We start from the raw sequence: 24,823 nt of genomic DNA, 5'->3' as shown, positions 1-24,823 counted from the left end.
GTTGTACGTGTAAATAATTCACTATTGTTAAATCATCTGTTTGTCAATTTTTTTACATTTAGAAATATGCTGGAAAGCAGTCACCAAAATCTTGCTATGGTCACCTGCACGGCACCAGTGAACATCGCGGTCGTCAAATACTGTAAGTGTGCATGTCTTTCAAACATAATGGATTCATTTGTGATTATTATAAGATGTTCTAAAGTTTTTTGTTTTTTTTTTGTCCTTACTATGTTCTTTTTATTTTCATATTTGTTTATATATATATATAGTGACTGCAACGAGCTCACAATAATAATTCAAAGCAGTTTCACAATAATAACAGAAGATAACAGAATTAATTATGCAAACACCAAAAGTAAGACAAGTTCCAATTTTTGCTCTAAAGCTAAAGCAAGATAATAGGGTCGTTATTCAGTTCAATTCAATTCAATTTAAGTTTAGTTCTCATCTGATAGTGTCAATGCAGTCTAATCAGTAATATTGCTGGATATTAAGACCACAGACAGGGTTTAAGGTTAAGCCAGGATTAAGATTTAGTTCAATAAGGTAATTTAAGTATCTTTAATAACGTTCCTTAGAAAAATACCTTACTGGTGTGCATCTTGAGACAAAACATTGGCACTGACATATTTTAAGAAATGGCAGTGAAAGTTGCTTTCATTTAAAACAGCTCAAACATGCATTTTAGTCTGGGACTAGGTTTAAGCCTTGCCTGTGAAACCGGGGGTAAGTGCTACCCCAACTAAGCAAGCCAAAGGCGACAGTGGTAAGGAAACCATAAATCTCCAAAGCTCCAGCTGATTAGAAGGCATTGAACAAAAATGAAGAAAAAATCATTTTAGTGAAGAGAAAAATGTATACATAATACTACAGTGACAGTCGCACATTTGTAAGTGTGAATTAAGTGACCAAAAACTTTTTGGGGAAACTGTATACATCTTCTGCAAATATTTGTAATATTGGACATGTTCTACTCAGAGTTTTGTTGAGTTATTACTTATTGCCATTGAATCAGGGGGGAAACGCAATGAAGATCTCATTCTGCCAATCAATTCATCCCTCAGTGTGACACTGCATCAGGAACAGGTGACTGATAGTCCCCATATTTTTAGCCCTGTCAACACTGGTCGCTTTACCACAATGCATTTTAAGAGCTCTAGATTTTTAGCTGTAACAGCAAGGTTGCCATTATATACTATAATTATTTCTCAGCTCAAAACAACTACAACAATTGCATGCAGCAGAAGTTTTCAGCAAGACCGCATCTGGCTGAATGGCAAGGAGGAGGATATCAGCTGCCCCAGGTTGCAGTCATGTCTGCAGGAAAGTACGTCCCTGACTTTCAGAACATTAACATTATTAAGCACTGTATGACAGGAGCTGTCATTGTGATATTAAACTCATTTTAATTCACCAGTTCGAAGGTTAGCTCGCAAGAGACGGAATACTGGTGATCCAACTTCTGATATCAGCGTAGTGTCCCATAAGGTCCATATCTGCTCTGTGAATAATTTCCCCACTGCTGCTGGCTTGGCATCCTCTGCAGCAGGCTATGCCTGTCTGGGTAAGTAAAAAAAGAAATGACATAAAATGAGACTCTGTGCTCCTGATGATGATGTGAAAACTCGGGTTGTTTTAGTGTACACACTGTCACAGTTGTTCGGTGTGGAGGGTGAGCTGTCTACAGTGGCGCGACAGGGCTCTGGCAGTGCATGCAGGAGTTTGTACGGTGGCTTTGTCCAGTGGAAGATGGGGGAACGGTCAGATGGGAAAGACAGTATCGCTGAACAAGTGGAATCTGAGTCGTACTGGCCGGAGCTCAGAGTATTGATCCTAGTGGTGAGTGTGTGGATTTAACCCTTAGAATGGCAGCAGCATACATAAAATGTGGATAAAAGATATTTTTTTTAAATTAGTTGGATCTACCAGGATGCATATCAATTGGGGTTAAAAGTAAAAAAAAATGCTTTGAAAAAATGATCTGAGTTGGTCAGCAAGTCCACTGTCCTTTTGTACTTGGTAATAGGATATCTGTCACATGTACATAGACCAACAATTTAAACATTGCTGAGCATTAGTGTATCCGGGAAGTTTTTATACGAAGTGTCTGTGTCCTTCAGGATGCAAAAACGGGTTTAGTGATTGGAAAATCACACACACTTTATGAGGAATATAAGTCTAAAATGAACATCTGTCTTAAGTAATCAGGCACAAGTAGTGAACACAAGTGGTGTGTATTTTATCATCTCTTGACTTCACATTCACTACATCAGTGTATCACTGCATGTTGACAAAGCACTAAAAAGTTGCCACAGTTACTCCCAAATACTTTTCATTGTTATTCTCAACACACACAATGTTGTGAACAAAATGTTCATGGTTATTTTAGCAGTTGTATTAAAACATCAGATGTACTTCGCTGGATCTACTTTTTTCCAAAGCAAATCATGTCTTTAACATCTATATGTTTGAACTTTTTCCATTTTTTCCACTGACTGAACAACTTTGACTGTTAAAGTTTAAACCTTTGTATTTGTGCAATGATTTTTTTTTTAACTTTATTTTTATACAACTTTTCAGAACAAAGATAAACATTAACAAACAAGTCAACACAGCTTCATGGGTATTTGCATGGAAATTATTTCAAAATATAACAAGTCAACAGGTTATCATGTAAACATACTTATACACACTTATAGACACATACATTCGTAGACATACATACAAACACAAATACTCTCATGTCCATATCCATACTTTCATGCAGCTTGAAGTAATATTCTCTCACGGTGGTTACATGTGTGATAGGAATATTTATATGCATACATTTATCTCCCTTTTCTCTGTTTTGATATATGTGTAGTCCATTTCCCCCAGTGTTTTTCAAAAGTCTCTTCCTATAGTCTTAACTTGAATGTCAGTCTTTCCATTTAATACATTTCTGTGACAATTTGTTCCAGTTGAGTTTGTATTTGTGCAATGATTAACTCACAGTTAAGTAGGCAGTTGTGCTATCTGAGACAAATCAAAAAAATCATTAGCATTTACACTATAAATGTGATGGAATCCCATGCATTTCTACGTGTATTTACACTTGCTCAACTCACTTGTTTTTACTGGTCAGATCATGAAAAGACATAAATGCTCTGCAAGATGCATTCGAGAGGTCTCACACCACCTCCGAATGTAGTGAAAAGCTCACTGGTGACCAGTTACAGCATTTTAAAACACACACTTTCCCTCAACAGATTTACTCTGAGATCTTGGAAAATGTCTATTTGTCAGCTACTCATTTCTGTATCTGATATGAATGTTATCTCTCAGGTGAGTGCTGAGCAGAAGTCTGTTGGGAGCACGTCTGGAATGCACACTAGTGTGGAAACAAGTCAACTTCTGAAGGTACAAATGATTCATCATTTCTGTTTGTCCTTACTGGGGGGTGTATTATAGCAATATAGAGCTGGTAAGTCCGGCCCATCCGTAAAACCCCAAGTGGACCTCTAGGTTGAAAAATCGTCAATGCAAGTGAATGGGAGAAAATAATTATTTTCTGGTCCCGTTTGAATTGTGCCATGAATGTGAACATATGTTGTCTGTGAATTTTTTTAGACACAAGTTGCCAGATACTTTGTGTATTTTTGCTCCGTCAACGAAAAACTCAATAACGTCACAAACAACGAATATTGTGATACACAAATCACAAATAACGTTTTGTTACGTATTTTGTAAAACTGCTTTTTATCATTTAATGAGAAGCACCACAATTAAATTGTGCTGTCTGTTACATACAGTACACTGTCACATTTAACCAAATTTATTTTAAAGTGCAAAGCATTGAAAAGCAAAATATGTTTTATTTTATTTATTAATATAGCGCCTTTCAAGAAGGACACTTTACATCATTTTGAAAAATAACTCCTATAATACAGATATAATCAGGGAACAACAAATTGAACAGGTAGTCAGACAGAGATCTTATAACATAACACAAGATAGTAGCCGAAATAAGTAAGGATCTGACAGTGAAAGAAAATATCAGTTAACAAAACATAAGTAAATGTTAGTCTTGAAGGTCTAGACTAGAGCAGGGTTCTTCAAATCCAGTCCTGGAGGGCCACTGTCTTGCAGACTTTAGATCCGGTCCTGAGCAAACTCACCTATCTGCAATTTTCTTGATCAGGGTTGGAACTAAACTTTGCAGGACAGTGGCCCTCCAGGACCGGATTTGAGGAACCCTGGTCTAGAGTAAAGAGACAACAGCTTGTTCCAAAGCTTATGAGCTGATATGCTGAATGTCCTATCTCCAACAGTAGATATTTTGAACTTGGGTAGTACAATCAAATTCTCAGAACTTGATCTAAGAGTATGTGGGTAGGAACATAAGGATGTATCAACCATGTGCTAAACCATGGCAAGCCTTAGAAACCAGGACAAGTATTTTAAACTGAATGCTATACTCAATAGTGTGTGCTGTTGCTGAAGGATGGGAGTGATGTGAGCTGATTTTTTTGTTCAATGATTTGTTTATAGTAATTACAACATGGCGTGAACGCAGCATGATATGCTTCCGGTTTCTTTTTCAGTTGTTTACAAAACACATTACCGACTGTGTTTACAAGGAAACTCGCAGTGACAGACATTTTGAATTTTTGCGTGCACGTACATTAATTTGCAAATCTCATTTTATTTGTAATTTGTTTATTTGTATTATAAATGTTTGTGAATTTCTTTTCATTTATTTGTCAAGTCAAGTCAAGTTTATTTATATAGCGCTTTTCACAATACAGATTGTATCAAAGCAGCTTCACAGTATTAAATTAAAATAATACATCAATGTTTGTTTCTAGTGGAAAACGTCCACGTTTGGTAATGCTGATCAATAGTATTGTTGATTGATTAATTCAATTAAATATCCCCAACTGAGCAAGCCAAAGGCAACAGTGGCAAGGAACCGAAAAAACTCCATCAGGTGACCTGATGGTGAAAAAAAAAAACCTTGGGAGAACCCAGGCTCAGTCGGGGGCCAGTTCTCCTCTGGCGTCTATGAACTAGAGGTCAGATTTAACTGTAAGATTAAAAGTATTATATGAATGCCTGGCTGAAGAGATGCGTCTTTAATCTAGTTTGTGAATCTCAGTCTATTTATTTTGAATAAAAATAACCCCATAGTTCACAGGGGTTTGAGATGCTTGAACGTCGCGAACAGCCGCCGTCACAGGTGAGAGCAAAAGTTTATAAATAATAGGTTAGGAACAGTCCAAAAATGTCTTTGACGATTATTTGAAAATTATAGATCAAAAAAGAGGAAAACACAGATGATGACGTTGAAGGTGGTGGTGGTTATGATAATGATGATGATCCATTTAATCCAAACATATAGTCTAAACATCGCCTTACACAAGTCAAGACAACAGCACTTTAAAGTAGCAGGAAACACTCATCCAAACATCCAGCGAGGCAGACCGGTGGAAGATCAACAATAAACCATAAAACAAAGTTACAAGCAACTTGCAAGCAATTAACAAATAATCAACAAAACAACAATAGCTATGTTTCCACCCAAAGTTGCAAATTTAACGCATGCGCAAAATTGGGGAATATCACATAAAACATTTGCAAATAAAGCACCGTTTCCATCCAGTGAGCCAAAGAGAACAAAATCGTCACTTCCTGATAAACTGCCGCTAAATATCACTAAGAAATATCACAGTAAGAAATAAGCTGCTGCAGAAAGAGAAGCCACTGTATATAATAATTTCATATATAATAAATGACTTGCGCCCCAGAGCATACAGACTGAACACAGCAAAGTTATCTTGCTTTCACAGGCGGATGCCTACTGTTTGGAAACACAGTCGTGTAAGACAGTTCTGGGAGGTAATTATACCCAACCACTTTGACAATAGACTTTACTCAGGCATTTCAGAACAACCAAAACAGCATTTCAGATGCTGTGCAGCGAGATCAATCTGCTAGTTGGTCCAGTTATGCCGTCCCATCGCATAGACGATGAAGGAATTTATTCAGTAAATGTGTTTCTATCGTAGTTTATGCAGTTTATCGTAGTTTCTTATCAGTTAAAATAATTATCCGACTCAACTGAGCGCATGCGTTTTTTTATTCACATTTTTAGAATTTATGTGCATTTTGGTGTTTCCATCCAGTGTTTTTTTATGCAATATTCCAAAATGTGCATATAAATACGTGGATGGAAATAGCTAATGAGAAGCAACACACTGTGCACAGCGTACTCTCACCGGAAGTCCTTAAAAGAAAAATGTGTAAATAAAGCTATGTAAAATCTTTACTTAAAGGTAGGGTAAGCAATTTCGGAAAGGCTTTGAAAGCATGAGATCCCATCCTCCCTTCAGAGCGCTCTCCAAAGCCATGCCACCTTCAAAACACATAAACGCACACAGAAGAGTTTACAAGGCGTCACAAAACGAGAGACGGCATTAAATTACCTCATGTCTCAAAGCACATAACTAATTGTATTTCAGACCCACTTGAACACTTGGGCCACATACAGGAAATAAGTCATGTATGTAGGCAAGTGGTGAAGTGCAAAGACCGCACGTGTGGGTATTGGGACAATTATTGAGTGGATAATTCAGTGACTCACTCAAAAAGACTTGCGTAATGATGTTAACCTTCAGAAGGAATCAATGAAAAATCCCCACCAATAATGCAAAAATGATCAGTCTGTCTAGAACAAACAGAAAAGTACAAATTTAGTACTGTAACCAGCTGCTACAATATATAACTTAAATTAGTTTGCAGTCTAAATTTACATCTGTTTTAATTTAGCAGTGGAATACAAGTTAAGGTAATTTAGGTTTGTTTTATTTGCATAGGTTAGGTATATAAGTTCACCTACTACTACTCTTCCACAGTACCGGGCAGATGTTGTGGTGCCCTGTCGTATGGTGGAGATGATCAGGGTTATTCGCCAACGAGACTTCCCAGCATTTGGTGAGCTGACCATGAAAGACAGTAATCAGTTTCATGCCACCTGCCTGGACACCTACCCACCAATATTCTACCTGAACAACGTATCCCACCGAATCATCAGCCTTGTGCACCGCTACAACCAGTTCTATGGAGAGACCAGGGTGAGCACATTACAACTAAATATTCAGATATTTAATCTTAACCTTGCCAAACTTGCAAACTTGGACAAATCCAGTGATTATTTCATTCTTGAAAAAACTCATGATGTCAACCTAGTACCATGTATACACAACTTTTGATTCCAAGCGGATGATGAAACCAATGTTCCTTTTACTCTTGAAAGTTGAATTAAATCAGCCAAACAGATCAACACTCACTAGAAAGTATTTCTGTGTGCAATATGCATCAGAGGGTCAGTGAATGGACTGTGGACATGACATCTGGGGTTGAGTCTACCTAAGGAGTCTTGCAACCCTTTAGTAAAGACATCAAATGACCAAACACAGATGATGTTCATCTAGTTCTAAAACTAATTGTAAGGAGGTTGTAGTATAATGTTAGATGCTGTCATCATACTGTCCAAGATAATGGATCCAGTTTCTTTACCAAATCTCATTAAAATATATCTGTTTTTGTCTGATACCTAAATCCAGTTAACACTGATTTTGTCTGATATCCAAACTAGTTCAACTAATTCTTCTATCAGCCCAAGAGGCAAACAGAGGCAGGGGAAGAGCAGGAATCAAAAGACGAAGTAATGGTAAAAATGCTGCAGAGTTTGTTGAATCATTTCTAGTTGTGCCTTTCTTGATGCTTCAAGAAAGACTTTGTCTGATCAGCCCAGATTGTGAAGGCTGCTTCACAACATACTTGTAAAGGCAACACAACATATTATTAAACATTAATAAAAACAAATCTATAAAATGAGTACATAAATCAAATAAGATATACGTGCTAATTCAAAGGTCTTCAACCTGGGGTCTGCAGCAGTACTGCTGGGAGTCAAAAATTAAAACATGGGTAAAAAAAACACAAAGTCAAATTTATATATAATATTTGGTTTTTAAAAGATGAAATTCACAGCTTTAATAAAACCCACATCACGTCGATGTACAATATAGTCAATGAGATGTGATTGTTTTTGTAGACTGAGCGCTATAAAACTGTAAAACTCTATTGGCTAATAATTTATACAATTTAGCTCGCCAGAATGGATCGCTTTGCAATATCTACACACCCTGAGCATGCAATTCCTCCACCTCTTTAGAAGCACCCGGTGCAAATCCAGATGTGGAGGCTAATAAACCCACTCATGCCCGGTTCTACGGAGGTGTTAAGAACCCTCAATTGAAAGCAAGAGCACTCTGCAAGTTGATACTGTAATAATATCACATTGGCGAAATTTGGCAAACTCTCCAGTTCATATTTGTGTTTTGGCTCTGGAGAATGTCAAATGTTTCTATTCACAATGTGTTTTTGCTGCGGTGAGCAATTTAGCCAATCACAGACATGTTTGTTGATCTCTTGAACACAATGGCCAATTAGAGGTGTTTGAGTTAGAATCCACTCACCGCTCAAAACAAAGCTCAAAACATCCTCTCATTAACAAAGTGTAAACTTTTGAGGCTATATATAATCCATTGAATAAAACTTGTTTTTCATGCAGCTTCAGGGACCCTTTACAGGGAAGAAAATGTTCCTAGGACCCTGTCATATTAATAATAACATTGATTAAGCCAAAAATCTATGTGGGTGAGAGTAATGAACATAATATGCTTGTTTTATTGGTGCAAACGTTGTAAATTTGTAAATGCACTTTTTAATAATAAGCTCAATTTTATTATTTACCTTATCTTCCAGAAAATCAGTCACACCTGGTCAAACTTGGGTTTGAAAAAAAAAAACCTGATAGCATTGGTGTATAAGTCACATTTTATTATTAGATTCAGAAATGTTAAATACTGGTAAATTGACACACTCTAAACACTATAGGGGGGACCAGCTATGGTTGTAACACCTTTAGCTTCAGCGTCTGTAACTGAATTTTATACAAAGTACACACATTTGTTTACTACAAAAGGCACCCATTCAAACCTCTGTAAGAATATCACAGCCCTTATAAGTTGATGTCAAATACATGGTGTACAATGTTAGTTACAATCTACCCCACTACCGGTAAGTTGTAACAATTAGACAAAAGAAGCAAAAACAGCAGCCACACCATGCAATAAACTTCAAAAACAATCCAAAAGAACAATACAAAACAATGCCTCTTTCTGTGATTGACCACAGCTCAAATCCACTTACTGTTTGACTCAGGAGGATGTGCATGTGTAAGTTAGTCTACTAGAACAAACTTCCTTAGCGGTATTTATGCTTAATGAACACTCGACTGCAGTGTATTTGTGTAAAGAACGTGAAAATCTAATAAAAAAACTATATCTGTGAATATTCTCAGAGTAACAATGTTTCAGCGTTTTTAACTCTAGAGTGTAGGCTTGGTGGGCACATTTTACCAACACTTCCTTAGGCTTTGAGTTGCCAAATGGCTCCACATAGACACATACAAGTTTTAATTGTCTATGGTCTCAGAATCCTCACCACTGGCTTTCAACATTGTCATCTCAACTGATCTGATTAACCTGCCCTTCTTTGAAACCTCACCAGTTCCTCTTTTTAAACACTGGCAGGCACACATCTATCTGCCCTTCTTTTCCACTGTCTAGGCATTCTGTAATATTATTAAAAAGAAACTGATCTTAGTTGTATGTAAGGGGATGGTTGTAACATTTTTTAAAGATGTGGTACAACCTACTCCACCCCTGTCAGCCAGTGTTTAGCTAGCCGTATTAACTTATTGTTTGAAATTATCAGTTTAAAAATGCATCACATTTTAAGTGTCTGATGTGTGAAGGCCAAGTCTGCTAACCCATACTTGGAATTTGTCCTCTGCATTTAACCCATTCAAGTTAGTGCACACACATTAGGAGCAGTTGAAGGGAGTAGTGAACCCACACACACTGCAAACCGTGGACTCAAACACCCGGAGAAGTGGGCAGCCATTCACTACGGCGCCTAGTGAGTGATTGGGGGTTATCTCAGTCATTTCCTGTCGGTATTGAAAATCGAACCCACAATCTTCGGGATACCAATCTGACCCTCTAACCATTAGGCCATGACTACCCCAATTTTGCCTGAGAAACTATAATTGAATCTAATATAAATTATATAATTTTATCTGCAAAAGTTTAAGTACAAAACAAAATATACTTTTAGTCCTAAAATTACATTCTTATCTAAAAATTTTCAGTTTTTTCTTTATACAATCTGCATGTAACTATTTACACCCTTGACAACCATTCATATGGATGTGGGAGATAGTGGGTAACTAATGAAATGATCTGTTTGCTTGCGAATCCTCTCATTAACAAAGTATAAACTCTTGACATGAGTGGCCTTTGCGCTCTTTCGAGGCTATATTTAACCTTGAAATAAAAGTTTTGTTTTAGAGCAGAGGTTTTCAAACTTTAGCTTTTAGAGTCAGGGTCTTCTTAGAGGAAAGAGAATTTTCCAAGGACCCCATCATAATTATAAATAAATGTGGGTGAGAATAATGAACATAATATGCTTGTTTTATTGTTGCAAATGGTCCCCATTGTAAATGCACTTTTTAATAATAGGCTACAGCTCAATTTTATTATTTACTGTATTTTCTAGAAAATAAGTCGTATCAGGTCAAACTTGCATTTTTGAGAAAAAAAAAAAAACATAAGTCGCTTTGGTGTACAAGTCGCATTTTGTTATTAGATTAATAACAGATAATGAAATAATGTAAAATACTGGTAAATAAAACTGGTAAATTAACAAACTCTAAACACTATAGGGGGACAACCATTCATATGGGATCTGGGAGGAAGTGGGTAAATAATGAAAGGACTCCTAGCTTATCCCTCATTGGTGGTGTTACAACTCTCCCCATGTTACAACCATATCCGGTCTCCCCTAAACATGTATTTTACTTCCCATCACTCTAAATCCTTTCAATTTAATGGTAGGCCTATTCAGAACAGAGAAAAAAAAAGAAACAGTATAATAAAATAAAAATCCCAATATCCACACATAAAAAAGCATCCTTCACATATGCAAAACAAAAAAAATAGTTTGGAATAACACCACGGAGTGACAGCCTACATATTGTACAACAGAAAAATGTAATTGAGTAACCGAATAACTTTTTTGTTTAGTCAAGTCAAGTCACCTTTATTTATATAGTGCTTTTTACAATACAGATTGTTTCAAAGCAGCTTTACAGTGATAACAGGAAAATAATACAACAAAGTTTGTTTCTAGAAAAAAATAGCGTCATAGACCAGCTTAAGTAAGTGCAGTGATGGTTAATTTTTGTTGTAAAAAAGTTATTAATTTAGTTCATTTTTTTTTTTTTTTTTTTTTTTTTTTATTCATTTATTTATTTATAAATAAAAACCGTGATGTCATCTTCCAGTTTTCAGTTCTCATATAATGGTATCAATGCAGGCAGATCAATAATATCGTTGAATATTAAATGTCCCTGACTAAGCAACTCAAAAGCCAATGCGACGGTGGCAAGGAACCAAAACTCCATCAGGTGACAGAATGGAGGAAAAAAAACCTTGGGATAAACCAGGCTCAGTCGGGGGGCCAGTTCTCCTCTGGCCAACAAACGAACAGTGTATGAGTTTAGTTGTCTTATAAGAGGCTGCAACGTCAAGTTAGCAATGTGAGAAGAACTGATATTGTTGTGTGTGTGTGTGTGTGTGTGTGTGTGTGTGTGTGTGTGTGTGTGTGTGTGTGTGTGTGTGTGTGTGTGTGTGTGTGTGTGTGTGTGTGTGTGTGTGTGTGTGTGTGTGTGTGTGTGTGTGTGTGTGTGTGTCAAGTCAAGTTTATTTATATAGCGCTTTTCACAATACAGATTGTAGCAAAGCAGCTTCACAGTATTAAATTAAAATAATACATCAATGTTTGTTTCTAGTGTAGAATGTCCACGTTTGGTAATGCTGATCAATAGTATTTGATGATTGATTAATTAAATTAAATATCCCCAAATATCCCCAACTGAGCAAGCCAAAGGCAACAGTGGCAAGGAACCGAAAAACTCCATCAGGTGACCTAATGGAGAGAAAAAAAAAAACCTTGGGAGAACCCAGGCTCAGTCGGGGGCCAGTTCTCCTCTGGCGTCTATGAACTAGAGGTCGGATTTAACTGTAAGATTAAAAGTATTATATGAATGAGTTATATGAGTTTTGGAGCTAAATGTGAAAATGCTCTCCCTCCTTTGGTGGATCTGGATATCCTAGGTATGACCAAAAGCCTCGAATTTAGTGACCTTCAAGAGCGCGATGGATTATAGGGCGATAGAAGATCCGTTAAATAGACTGGATTTTATACCTGTATTTTCTTCCTGTTTTCGGTCGAAGTCCGAAGTAGTCGATTGTCGAGTTCACTCGCGTGATAACCTATGTGCGTGAACTTGACAATCTTCTACTGTGGACTTCGACTGAAAACAGGAAGAAAATACAGGTATTTGCGCTGGCTGAATAAACATCATTTTTATTCATATCTTTCACATCTACTGCAGTCAGATTCACCGTGTTCACTCTGAAGGAATCACTTGTATGGCTGGGCACTTGTAATGACACATCAAGGATGTTAAGAGGCTAAAAGCAGGTTTAAAACTTGCCCCATTGAAGTCAACAGGGTGCAAATTTTAAAAAGAGGATAACAAGGTGTAGGCAACACCGATTTTTGTCGTTGTTCTCTGTATTGACAGCACTCCAAATTTACAAAAAAATGAGCTCAATGTTAAAATTGACCGGAATTCTCCTTTAACAGAAAAATATAGGTATCAAAATATTTAAAAAAAATTCTATTCTATTCTATTCTATTCTATTCTATACTAATTGTAAAAGTAATGACTTTACAGACTCTCTCTGTACATATTCGTGTTATTGTGGACCCATTAGTTATACATTACATCTGCACTTTACTAGAGCACCCTCACTCACTAATTTCAGAAGCACCCTCATTGATTTGATCTCACAGTAAAATTAAAATGTTTATACACCTAAAGCTAAAGTTCAGGTAAATGTTTAATTGTCCATCTGACAGTAAAATTAAAATGTATGATTGCAAACCCATTAAAATAATTGTGATTAAAACAACTGTAAACAACTAATGAATTGTGCTTTTTTTTTTTTACTGCAACATGTATATTTGTTGTGATACATAAATCTCAATTTTAACAATGAAAAGTAACATACAGACAATTAATCATGTGCAACAATAATGTGCATAGTTCTAATCAACTGTTGGTTGTGGCTGTATGGTTGGTTTCTATTAATATTGACAGATATGTCGACAGAACCAGCTGCAATCGGTAAAGAATAATTGTGTTCCATAACGACTGCACGAAACAAGCTAACGTTTGTTGCTTGATAGACGCTACAACTACAACTTCCGCATTTGTCCAGGACTCCACGCAGTACGAGCGGAAACCGAGGGTAACGCGGATATGACACAATTGACTGGCGACTCCCAGCTCCCCCCTGCTCTAACGCCCCGTTTCCTTGGTTAAAAATCGCAATTTTCTCACGATTTAAAAATAGTTGAAAACATTTGGGATATTGTAAGTAATCAACTTAACAAAATATATAACACTGGCCTTGAGATTATGGGATATTTTAATGCAAAATTCTTACATATTGTACCTTTAAAACAGCTGTTTTTTCAATTCAATTCAAATTTATTTGTATAGCGCTTTTCACAATACACATTGTTTCAAAGCAGCTTTACAGAAAGTGTTTTCTATGTGAATATACAGTAAAGTGTAATTTATTCCTGTGATCAAAGCTGAATTTTCAGCATCATTACTCCAGTCTTCAGTGTCACATGATCCTTCAGAAATCATTCTAATATGATGATTTGATGCTCAAGAAACATTTATGATTATTATCAGTGTTGAAAACAGTTATTTACATTTTATTTCATGATGCTATGGTGAATAGAAAGTTCAAAAGAACATAATTTATCTGAAATCTAAAGCTTTTGTAACTACCGTTCAAAAGTTTGGGGTCATTAAGAATTTTAATTTTATTTTTGGGGAAAATAAATAAAATAAATCAATACTTTTATTCATCAAGGATGAGTTAAACTGATCAAAAGTTGCAGTAAAGACATTTATAATGTTAGAAAATATTTTATTTTAAATAAATGCTGTTCTTTTGAACTTTCTATTCATCAAAGAATTTAGAAAAAACATTGTACACAACTGTTTTCAACATTTATAATAATCATAAATGTTTCTTGAGCATCAAATCATCATATTAGAATGATTTCTGAAGGATCATGTGACACTGAAGACTGGAGTAATGATGCTGAAAATTCAGCTTTGATCACAGGAATAAATTACAGTTGAAAATATATTAAAATAGAAAACAGTCATTTTAAATTGTCATAATATTTCACAATATTACTGTTTTTTGTTTTTTTTTGTTTTTTTATCAAATAAACGCAGCCTTGATGAGCAGAAGATACTTATTTTAAAAACATTAAAAAAATCTTACTGACCCCAAACTTTTGAACGTCAGTGTAGCTCTGTTTGACACATTTTGTATCAGGGGTCCCTGCTCCATGTCTCTATCGCCAGCTAATTTGTTAAATTAGTATACAGGTATAGCAAGTAATTTGAAGGAAACAAAGTAACAACACAAATAAAGTACAACAGATATATGTTGCTCTCTTGAAGCTGCACAAACAGGTTGCTATTAAGAATCCTTAGATCCTTCAATAGGATAGTATGGAATGGTATGATATAATTTAGTATAGTGTAGTATATAGTTAACCTATGGGGCGCCGTTTGTAAAGCGGCTCACGCTGAAAATAACAGCAACATTTTGTCACATTTAGCTTCAAACAATGTTTAAAAAACTGGTATAAATTTTTGACGGTCACTTTTTACCACATTTACAACAATATTTGTCAACTTAGAGATATTTTAAATAGTTAAATCTAAATATTAAATGTTACACCTAAATGTTAAATATTAAATCTAAATGCTAAATATAAATCTAAATGTTAAATCTAAATCTAAATGTTAAATCTAAATGTTAAATGTTAAATCTAAATCTAAATGTTAAATCTAAATATTAAATCTAAATCTAAATGTTAAATCTAAATGTTAAATCTAAATCTAAATGTTAAATCTAAATATTAAATCTAAATCTAAATGTTAAATCTAAATGTTAAATGTTAAATCTAAATCTAAATGTTAAATCTAAATATTAAATCTAAATCTAAATGTTAAATCTAAATGTTAAATCTAAATCTAAATGTTAAATCTAAATCTAAATGTTAAATCTAAATGTTAAATCTAAATCTAAATCTAAATCTAAATGTTGAATCTAAATCTAAATGTTGAATCTAAATGTTTTGGGTGAAACTAAATATTTAACTAATATGCAAATTCAAAATGCCGGAAGTGCCAAAATAAAAGCTCGAGGTGGTCAGTGTGTGTTTATAGCATGGTTTATAGTGTCAAATAACGAATAAAAACCATCTCATAATAATAACTATAATATAACGATAATAACTTCCTAAAATAATAAACACGTTTGGAGAAACTGTAGAGTCTCGTGATGACAGAGCGATGACATGACATTCAGTCAAAGTGAGCCCCCTAGTGGCTGGCTATTATGGCTACAGGTCATAAGTCCCGCACTTTTCATAAAAGTGACACTAGCATACTCTTCAAATACAGTTTCTCCAAACGTGTTTATTATTTTAGGTAGTTATTATCACGATAATCTATGTCCAAGAGTCCATTTCCTCGGATGAGATGGTTTTTATTCGTTATTTGACACTATAAACCATGCTATAAACACACACTGACCACCTCGAGCTTTTATTTTGGAACTTCCTGTTACCGGCATTTTGAATTTGCATATTAGTTAAATATTTAGTTTCACCCCAAACATTTAGATTCAATATTTAGATTTAGATTTAACATTTAGATTTAGATTCAACATTTAGATTTAGATTTAGATTTAACATTTAGATTTAACATTTAGATTTAGATTCAACATTTAGATTTAGATTTAGATTTAACATTTAGATTTAACATTTAGATTTAGATTTAACATTTAGATTTAACATTTAGATTTAGATTTAATATTTAGATTTAACATTTAGATTTAGATTTAACATTTAGATTTAACATTTAGATTTAGATTTAATATTTAGATTTCACATTTATATTTATATTTATATTTAACATTTAGATTTAGATTTAACATTTAGATTTAGATTTAGCATTTAGATTTAGATTTAGATTTAACATTTAACATTTAGGTGTAACATTTAATATTTAGATTTAACTATTTAAAATATCTCTAAGTTGACAAATATTGTTGTAAATGTGGTAAAAAGTGACCGTCAAAAATTCATACCAGTTTTTTAAACATTGTTTGAAGCTAAATGTGACAAAATGTTGCTGTTATTTTCAGCGTGAGCCGCTTTACAAACGGCGCCCCATATTAACCTGTTGACTCTGATAGTGTGTGGAATGTTTGTATGGTTTTAAGATGAACCCTAGACGGTGCACATTAAATACTATTTTGTACTGTATATACTATATAAAATTCTCTTTCTTTAAATCTCAGCATACTCCTTTATTTTGATGTAAGTGGATTGATGTATTTGCACCTTTTGTCTTGTTTTAGGTGGCATATACCTTTGATGCTGGTCCTAATGCTGTTATTTACACCTTGCAAGAGCACGTACCAGAGTTTGTACAGGTGGTTCGTCATTTCTTTCCCTCAGAAGCCAATGGATCAGAGTAAGTTGCTAAAATCAAGCATGCTGTTCATATTTTTACTTTGACATATTAAAACAAACACTGCAGCTCTTCACAAAACAAAGCACATCAACCTATAACTCAACGCAGTAACTTTAATTTGCAGGTTTGTCAGAGGTCTTCCTGTATGTTCAGCTGACCTCTCTGAGGAGCTGAAGAGAGACCTTAATATGGAGCCAACTCCAAAGGGCATACACTACATAATCAGCACTAAGGTAAGTATCTGGAAACTGCATTAACTGTAAGGCACGTTCATCTATTATCTAATAGTTCTTTAAAAAGAAATAAAATACCTTGTTTGTCTCACTATATTTATGTAACACTATACCCTTATTGAATTCTGTGTCAGTGCAAAATGTTTTATCATACCTGTTTTATCATAATTGCTGCATAACCTGTTTTAAGGCTGGTCCTGGACCATGTGTGGTGGAGGATCCAAACCATCATTTGTTGGGTGTTGACGGGCTGCCCAAGAAGAATGCAGTCTCAGATTAACCTTAAAGATCCTTTTAGATCAAGAAAGAAAAAAAGAAAATGATTTTGCATAAATATATACTTTACTTTGTAAATATATTTTAATATAAATTGTTGTCTAAAGAGTACATTTACTCTGAATAAAATAATGATTTTTAATGATGACATGATTTGTCTTTTTGTATGGTCTGCAAAAAGGGATTTTTATCTTTGTTTCTATTTAGAAGCACCCATAAATACATGCATGTCTATGGTTTCACTTGGATATATGCCACAAAAGGAAAGAAAAGAATATTGCAACTTTCTTTTCATGCTGATGGGTGTGCTTTTCAGTCGGAACGCTGCATCCTAGTAAGGCTGCATATCTCAGCTGCCAAGTCCCCACAATTCTTTGCTCACATTCAGATCTCGAAAAATAATCACCACAAAGGCCTCCTTTATCTGAGCCTATGTACCTAAATGTTTGACCAAAACAAAAAGCATTATTTGTGGGTAATTTTGGCAATATTGAATAAAATGTAAAAATGTATCACACTAGTGTGCTTTAATGTTTAGGAAGTTTGTTTTGAAATGCTTTTATCTTGTACTAAATGGTACAAAGTCACACCTGTGGTTTTCCCGGTCAAACAAATGTCCAGCCTACAAAATACCATAGCTTATAATAAATATTCAGTCAAGATTCAATCTTTTTGTCAACTTGTTTTCTTTCAATTAGGACAGGTTTTGTATTTCTTTTTTTAAACTGACTGATTGTAGACTAATTCTAACATTGATCTGAGTCAGAAATGACCATCCATTTAAAATGAATGGGGGAGATAATAAAATAAGAGAAAGACATGGGCCCGGTGAAACCTGGCTTAGATTAAGCCAGGATTAGTCTTTTAGTTCAATCAGGACATTTAAGTGGCTTTTATAAAAATGCCTTTAAAAAAAAAGACAAAACAACGCACTGGCATATTTTAAGATATGCTTTCATTTAAAACAGCTCAAACATGCATGCATGCGCGCGCACACACACACACACACACACTACTGCATTCCAGACAAGGTTTGGCGTGGGAATATATAAATTATGTTCCACTTCAGACCTCGGTAAATTCCTGGCAATCAGACGTCACGTTCACATGTTGTCCACATGATGTCGCCACGACACAACGAGAGCATATCGTATTTTTGCGTCAATTATGTTAAAATACAAACAAACAAAAAAAACAGAACAAAAACATAACATCGCTTTGAAAGCAGCTGACGAAAAGCACACATAAAGGTATTATAACATAAACTTAATATCTAATTAGACCCTTCTCATTTTAAATTTGTAATTGTACTACTTTTTCTTGCCACATTTTTATGTAGCCTACATTTTTTTAAAAAATCCTTCTTTTTATTTTTAAGAAAGAATTTGATATGTATCTAAACTCATTGAAGAAATCTAAAAACTCTACTGCATGTAATGTAACACAAACAAGAGCTGCAAGAGAGCATTTCGATTTTAGACTCGACCAGAGAATGTCTTGACCTCAACTCGTCTGAGCAGCTGGTAAGTCCCGCCCATCCGCTAACCCCACTGGACCTCTAGGTTGAAAAATCGTCAATGCAAGTGAATGTGAGAAAATAATTATTTTCTGGTCCCGTTTGAATTGTGCCATGAATGTGAACATATGTTGTCTGTGAATTTTTTATATAATTTTTCATATTACGAGTTTGACAGTATATTGTATGATTCTTTGGCTAGCAGTTGTGGAAAAGACATAACGAGAAAGACTACATGTCGCCTGTGTGACGTCACCCCATAACACATTTTCCCTCCACTTATCAAATCACGGTGCTAATGCTGCGATAATCTATGGAGACAGATCGAGATGTCTGTGTGTTTTGTACCCAAATGTCACCATTCAAACCAAATGGGCTGTTTTTTCTTCAGATTCCCGTCTGAAAGCAGCGAAGAGTTGTAGTCCACAAAGTGCTCTCACACAAAGTCTAACCGTATCAAACTTCTACCAGCTAAATTGTAGCATTCTTCACACGAAAAAATTGTATTAAAAATTCACAGACAACATATGTTCACATTCATGGCAAAATTCAAACGGGACCAGAAAATAATTATTTTCTCACATTCACTTGCATTGACGATTTTTCAACCTAGAGGTCCAGTGGGGTTAGCGGAAGGGGCGGGACTTACCAGCTCTGTCGTCCCGCCTCCTGTGGTCTTTCTCTTTATTGACATGTCCACTCTAGCGCTTTAATTGGCCTTTAACGAATTTACTGAATAATTTGATTAAATTCAATTCACATTTATTTGTATAGCGCTTTTCACATCGTTTCAAAGCAACTTTACAGAAAATGCATGTGTCTAAATTACAATTAAGAGGAATCTGTTATCAGAGGTGACTGTGTCCAAGTAATGTACACAAATCACGCAGCTAATAAAGTATTAATTTACGGCAGAAACAATGAGCTCAGTTATTATTATAAGTTGTGAACAATGATTACAATAGAGAATGTAGCATAGGTGGAGCATGCTGATTCAGAGTTTGCGTCATATGTCCTCGCAGGAGTAGGAGCAGAGAATGTCTAATAGGAAGAGAATTGGCACTCTCTGCTTACTTCCGGGTTCTGGATTGGTTGCAGTAACACGTCTCTGTCCATGCGGGGGCGCTCGCGAGCGAGTGCAGAATGAATGGAGGTCTATGGCGAAATACCCCTCAAAACCCACTTTTCTCAGGATATAATTTTTTGTCTAGTAATTTGAATGTTGTATTCGAAAGGAGATGCAAAGAAATTACACATTGCTGGGTGTTCGATTTTTTTAGAGTCACTTATTTGGTTTAAAAAGTCTTTTAAAATGTCAATGACGTCAGAATGCTGACGTCATTAGCAGAATGCTAGCGTGTTATGGGCAACAACAACTCAACCTGTAAGAAATAGAAAAGAAATAAGTACTCGTTCATTCAACTTTCGACCTATAACCCATGTTGAACTTGCAAAACCTACAATAAAATCTGAGATTTCTCAACGGCATTTGGGTGAAAGAGACACATTTAGCCGTCTAGCCCCATTGACTCCCATTCAGTCTGCACTCGCTCGCGATCACCCCCAGTGGAATTATAATGGAACTGCAACCAAAATCAATACAATGGGGCTGAATAGGGAGTGCCAAGGCTCTCCGTAGACGGGCTCTGGTAGGAGTCAATTTGATGAAACGTAGAGCAAAGTAAAAGCGGAAGTGATGAAATGAAAGGGTTGGGGTTACGAAACACTGGCCACTACCCACTTGTATTATAGAATTAAGTTGAAAATATACTTCATTTATCAGTGTCAGCACGCACTCAAGTGGCCATGGGGAAGATTGAGTGGGCTATGTGGGCTAACGAGCAAGCTCTGGCTGCTGGACTCAGTAAGAACACACATTATACTCTAATTCTTTATCTCATTCTGTTTTTTTTTTTTGTTTTTTTTTTTGGCTGTCTAAAGCATTTAAACGAGGAAGTTACACTTCCATTAATATTTGAATACTACATAACTAAAAGTTTTAACATATAAAACTGTAAGCGGCCGTTCATTCCGTGATGTTTTTTTTTATTATTATTATTGTAGGCTATAGCCTATTATTTATTTAGACTATATTAAAACCAAGAAGTTGATTTTCAGTAGGCTATCTGAGCTAATTGTTAAATGTGAAAGAACAATGTTTAAATTCTTATATTGGTCTACTATTTTTATCTTAAAAAATATATAGGCCTATTGTCAGTTAATGCAGGCTTGTGTGACAGTTTATGCGACTTTTTTCCTGTTGCAGTTTATGCGACTGGTGGAATCGTCGGAGTGGCCGGTCAGTTCAGAGGCTGGCAGTTTGCAGCGTTCGGCATGTATCCTTACAACCTCTGCAGGAATCTTTCCTATTAATGGCTTTGATTTGACCTCATTTTTCATTTTCTTTTCGTCATTTGTTCTTTTAGTCTTTCGGCTGATAAAGTAGCCTACCATTTTTTTGTTGTAAAGTTCCTAAGTGTATTTCTAGTGTATACATTTATATCCTTTACTGTGATAGTGCTGCCGGTGTGTTTGTGTGTTTGCTTGAATATCCGCGCAGCAAACGGGGCAAAGGCACCAGCGTTGAGAGAACGTAAGTCTTTAATATGTATCAATCTGACCTCATTTGAGACTGTAAGTTATTACAGGAAGTACAGCCTGGTGATTTCACCACATAAAAACATTTTGGACTGAGTCATTTGTATAGTGAAAACTTCCTTGTGTGCTTTGAATCATACACTTTTCTTGAGAGGCTTTTTTGTTTAATATATATGTGTGTATATATAAATATATATAATTTGTTTATTTATTTATTTTATTTTTTAGTGGTCAGTACTGCTTCACAGCATGTGTAAAGGCTTTTGGACCCCTGACCAGAAACTATTACATCAGAGCGTTCTTACACGCTGTGTAAGTCTGTCATTCTTCTGTCAGTTGTTGTCATGGGTCCATGAACTTTTACTGTTGCGGGATAAGACAGCAACTTACCTGTGTTTCTGTGTGTGTTACCCTGCAGGCTGTGTGTTCCTGGAGGGTTCATGTTAGCCACAGTTCTGGGAAGTGTGTGTCTAGCAATTGCCAGTTTAATCTACCTTTCGGTAAGTTCCTCCAAACAGGTCCAAACTAATTCAGTGACTGAATGAATGTGAATGCAACCACAACTAAAAGAAGATAGGAAACTAAAAGAAGATCTTATTGCTTCATGTTCAGATGCTTCCTCTTGTAAAATCCCCTTTTTTACTTTCAAACTGTTACAGTGAACAGTTCAACCAAAATGAATTTTGTCATTTGCTCACAAACTCGTATGACGTTACATGTAGTCCATATGCACATTCTGTGAAACATTCACATTCTCCTTTTAAGTTCTACTGAATAAATTCTAAAAGAATTTTCCTTTTTGAGTGAACTCAAGCTTTAAAAACATATATGGTTCTTTGTCTTTGTGCTGACAAGTGATGCTGACAGATTATATAAGTGTATGATGATCCATCCCACAGTATTTTAGTACAGTGTATTTCACTTCCTTAGACTCATATGAACTCACTTAAAGAAGTCTCGGGACAACATCTATGTTTGGATGTATTTAGTTGTGTGGCAATATGGACTTGTTGTAAAGATTATTCGCATTAAATTCAGCCTTTTGTACATGATTGTTGTACTGCATCACAGGCAGCTATTCATGGAGAGCATTGGGAGCCAATACTGCCCCGGACAGAGCCACCAAAGCGTGTTGGGGAGAGCATCAAAGAACCTCCTCAAAACCCTCCACCTCGACCTCCTCCCGAACTCCGCCGAAAGAAGGTGGATAACCTAGAGACGGCAGCGTATGACAATCCCATGTCTGTGACCGTCAACGAATAAAGATTCCAGTGTGAAAACAGTTTACCTATCATTCAAGGAGGCTTCAGCAGCAAGTAACTGAAATATGAAGCATTTATGATGAGTTTAAACTGACAAACTGCATCAAAACACACACAGAGATAGATGAGAGAGAGATATGGCATTGACTTGTATTGCGTTTATTTTATAATATCTTGGGTGTGATCTTGATCAATTTTATACATCCCTGTTACTTTCATCCATTTTCATTATTATTGTCACTGAGGAGCGATTTTTATCATCTAATATAATAATAGAAGGAACAATATGTTTACTTGGATGCTGTCAAAATGTTAACAGTGATTTTGTTTATTTATCTCAAGAGAGTGTGTTATGTGTTCATTTGTACTTACAATAAACTCAGGATTTGCTTCTTTCAATTATTTGTCATTTATATTATTGCCAAGTTTCATTTCCTCTTTTTTGTGTTGTGTGTATAACCTAATGTTGAGTGACTTCTAAACAGTTTCAAAATGTAGGGACATTTTTCTTTGTGAATGCACCATATTCATAACTAAAGCAAATAAATGCACAATTGTCATTATGTAATGACAGAGGGTAAATCAGATAAACCACATATTCATATTTTTATAATCACTGTTACAACACAAGGAACAAGGAAGTTAATCTTGCTCGAAAAATTCTGTGTTCATTTGATGGTCCAGTAGCAGAGGGCGATCCTCTCAAGTTTTTTTTACGATTGCTTAAGCACGGTTTTACAAAACAATGCTCATTTTGTCAACACACTACACACAATTCACACATCCTCACACACAAGTAGCAGAACACAGTTCTTTTGCAAAATGAAACACTTCATTCAAAACTTTAGAATAATTTAACAAAACACATTTTTTGACACCTATGGCACACACATGGTTGATACAATCTGATACTGTTTGAACCACTTTTACACTGCTCAAACTTAAACACGTTAAACATTTCTACTTTTGTAATTTCTTGTAGATCCGCTGTACAGCCTAAACAAACTTTGTTGCATTATTTTCCTGTTATCACTGTAAAGCTTCTTTGAAAAAATCTGTATTGTAAAAAGCGTTAAATAAGAAATAAATATATAAGGGTGACTTGAGTTGATGATAGTCTGTGCTTGATTTTTTTTTCAGAGATATTGTTAGAGTGAAGTACATGAATATAGTGACCACCAAACATAACACAAGTCCAGTACTGCACATTGATGAAAATAATTTCTTTCCACATTATAAAACCATTCAATACATCCATGCATTTCCAAAGTTTGCATTTTGCAATGAAAATCAGAACATATTCCAAAAACAATATAGTACATGAACAAAAACATTTGATTCATTTCATTTCGCAAAAAGAAAACATGATTACAGTTTTTCTGAATTGCTAAAACACTAAACCCCATGCTCTCAACCAAATTCTCAATCGCCTAAACCAAATTGTCGGATCAATCACTTTTTCTGTAAAACATTACAGTTTTTCCACATTCAGTGAACCTCAGACTCTTCTGGCAGAATGAAACAACTGCCTCAAAACCATTTTATTTGTGCTCAAAATCAAACAATGCTTTCAGATCATACACACGAGTCAATATTATAAACACTACAGATAGACACTACATAGTTAGACTATACATAAAAAAAAAAGAAAAAAGAAAAAAGGAGAACACAGAACCCAAAGCATGCAGTTACAGGAAAAAAAAAAGTATATTGTAACAAGTAAACAAATTCTGCAATTACGTTAAAAAGTATAGTAATGACAAATTACAGTAGTATATAAATTAATTATGAATAAATTGTATACTGAATGCACTGCAAGTATACAGTGGGGAGAACAAGTATTTGATACACTGCTGATTTTGCAGGTTTTCCCACTTACAAAGCATGTAGAGGTCTGTAATTTTTATCTTAGGTACTCTTCAACTGTGAGGGTCGGAATCTAAAACAAAAATCCAGAAAATCATATTGTATGATTTTTAAGTAATTAATTTGCATTTTATTGCATGACATAAGTATTTGATACATCAGAAAAGCAGAACTTAATATTTGGTACAGAAACCTTTGTTTGCAATTACAGAGATCATACGTTTCCTGTAGTTCTTGACCAGGTTTG

General features: G+C 35.2%; 2 protein-coding genes across 5 annotated transcripts in view; both read left to right on the top strand.

Moving 5' to 3' along the window:
* Positions 1-17,999, top strand: part of mvda (mevalonate (diphospho) decarboxylase a) — a 31,269-nt gene extending 13,270 nt beyond the window's left edge. For all 4 annotated transcript variants that reach the window (XM_081373056.1, XM_081373055.1, XM_081373054.1 and 1 more), the window contains exons 2-11: positions 63-142; positions 1,019-1,089; positions 1,216-1,330; positions 1,421-1,567; positions 1,643-1,842; positions 3,328-3,402; positions 6,897-7,115; positions 16,710-16,825; positions 16,950-17,058; positions 17,249-17,999. In XM_081373056.1, the coding sequence (XP_081229182.1) occupies positions 67-142; positions 1,019-1,089; positions 1,216-1,330; positions 1,421-1,567; positions 1,643-1,842; positions 3,328-3,402; positions 6,897-7,115; positions 16,710-16,825; positions 16,950-17,058; positions 17,249-17,338 (1,218 nt within the window). In that variant the 5' untranslated portion in view covers positions 63-66 and the 3' untranslated portion in view covers positions 17,339-17,999. The remainder of the gene's footprint in view (positions 1-62; positions 143-1,018; positions 1,090-1,215; positions 1,331-1,420; positions 1,568-1,642; positions 1,843-3,327; positions 3,403-6,896; positions 7,116-16,709; positions 16,826-16,949; positions 17,059-17,248) is intronic.
* Positions 18,000-20,437: 2,438 nt separating this feature from the next.
* cyba (cytochrome b-245, alpha polypeptide) lies at positions 20,438-23,109 on the top strand. The gene is made up of 6 exons (XM_081373052.1): positions 20,438-20,714; positions 21,117-21,186; positions 21,369-21,443; positions 21,677-21,760; positions 21,867-21,948; positions 22,520-23,109. Exons 1-6 carry the CDS (start codon positions 20,657-20,659, stop codon positions 22,709-22,711), a joined length of 561 nt encoding a protein of 186 aa, XP_081229178.1. The 5' UTR covers positions 20,438-20,656; the 3' UTR covers positions 22,712-23,109.
* Positions 23,110-24,823: the final 1,714 nt, after the last annotated feature.

This window comes from Scardinius erythrophthalmus, assembly GCF_964197995.2.
Source record: "Scardinius erythrophthalmus genome assembly, chromosome: 8".
Taxonomy (NCBI): Eukaryota; Metazoa; Chordata; class Actinopteri; order Cypriniformes; family Leuciscidae; genus Scardinius; species Scardinius erythrophthalmus.
The sequence above is the reverse complement of the archived record's forward strand: the minus strand, read 5'-3'. Positions and strand labels throughout refer to the sequence as shown.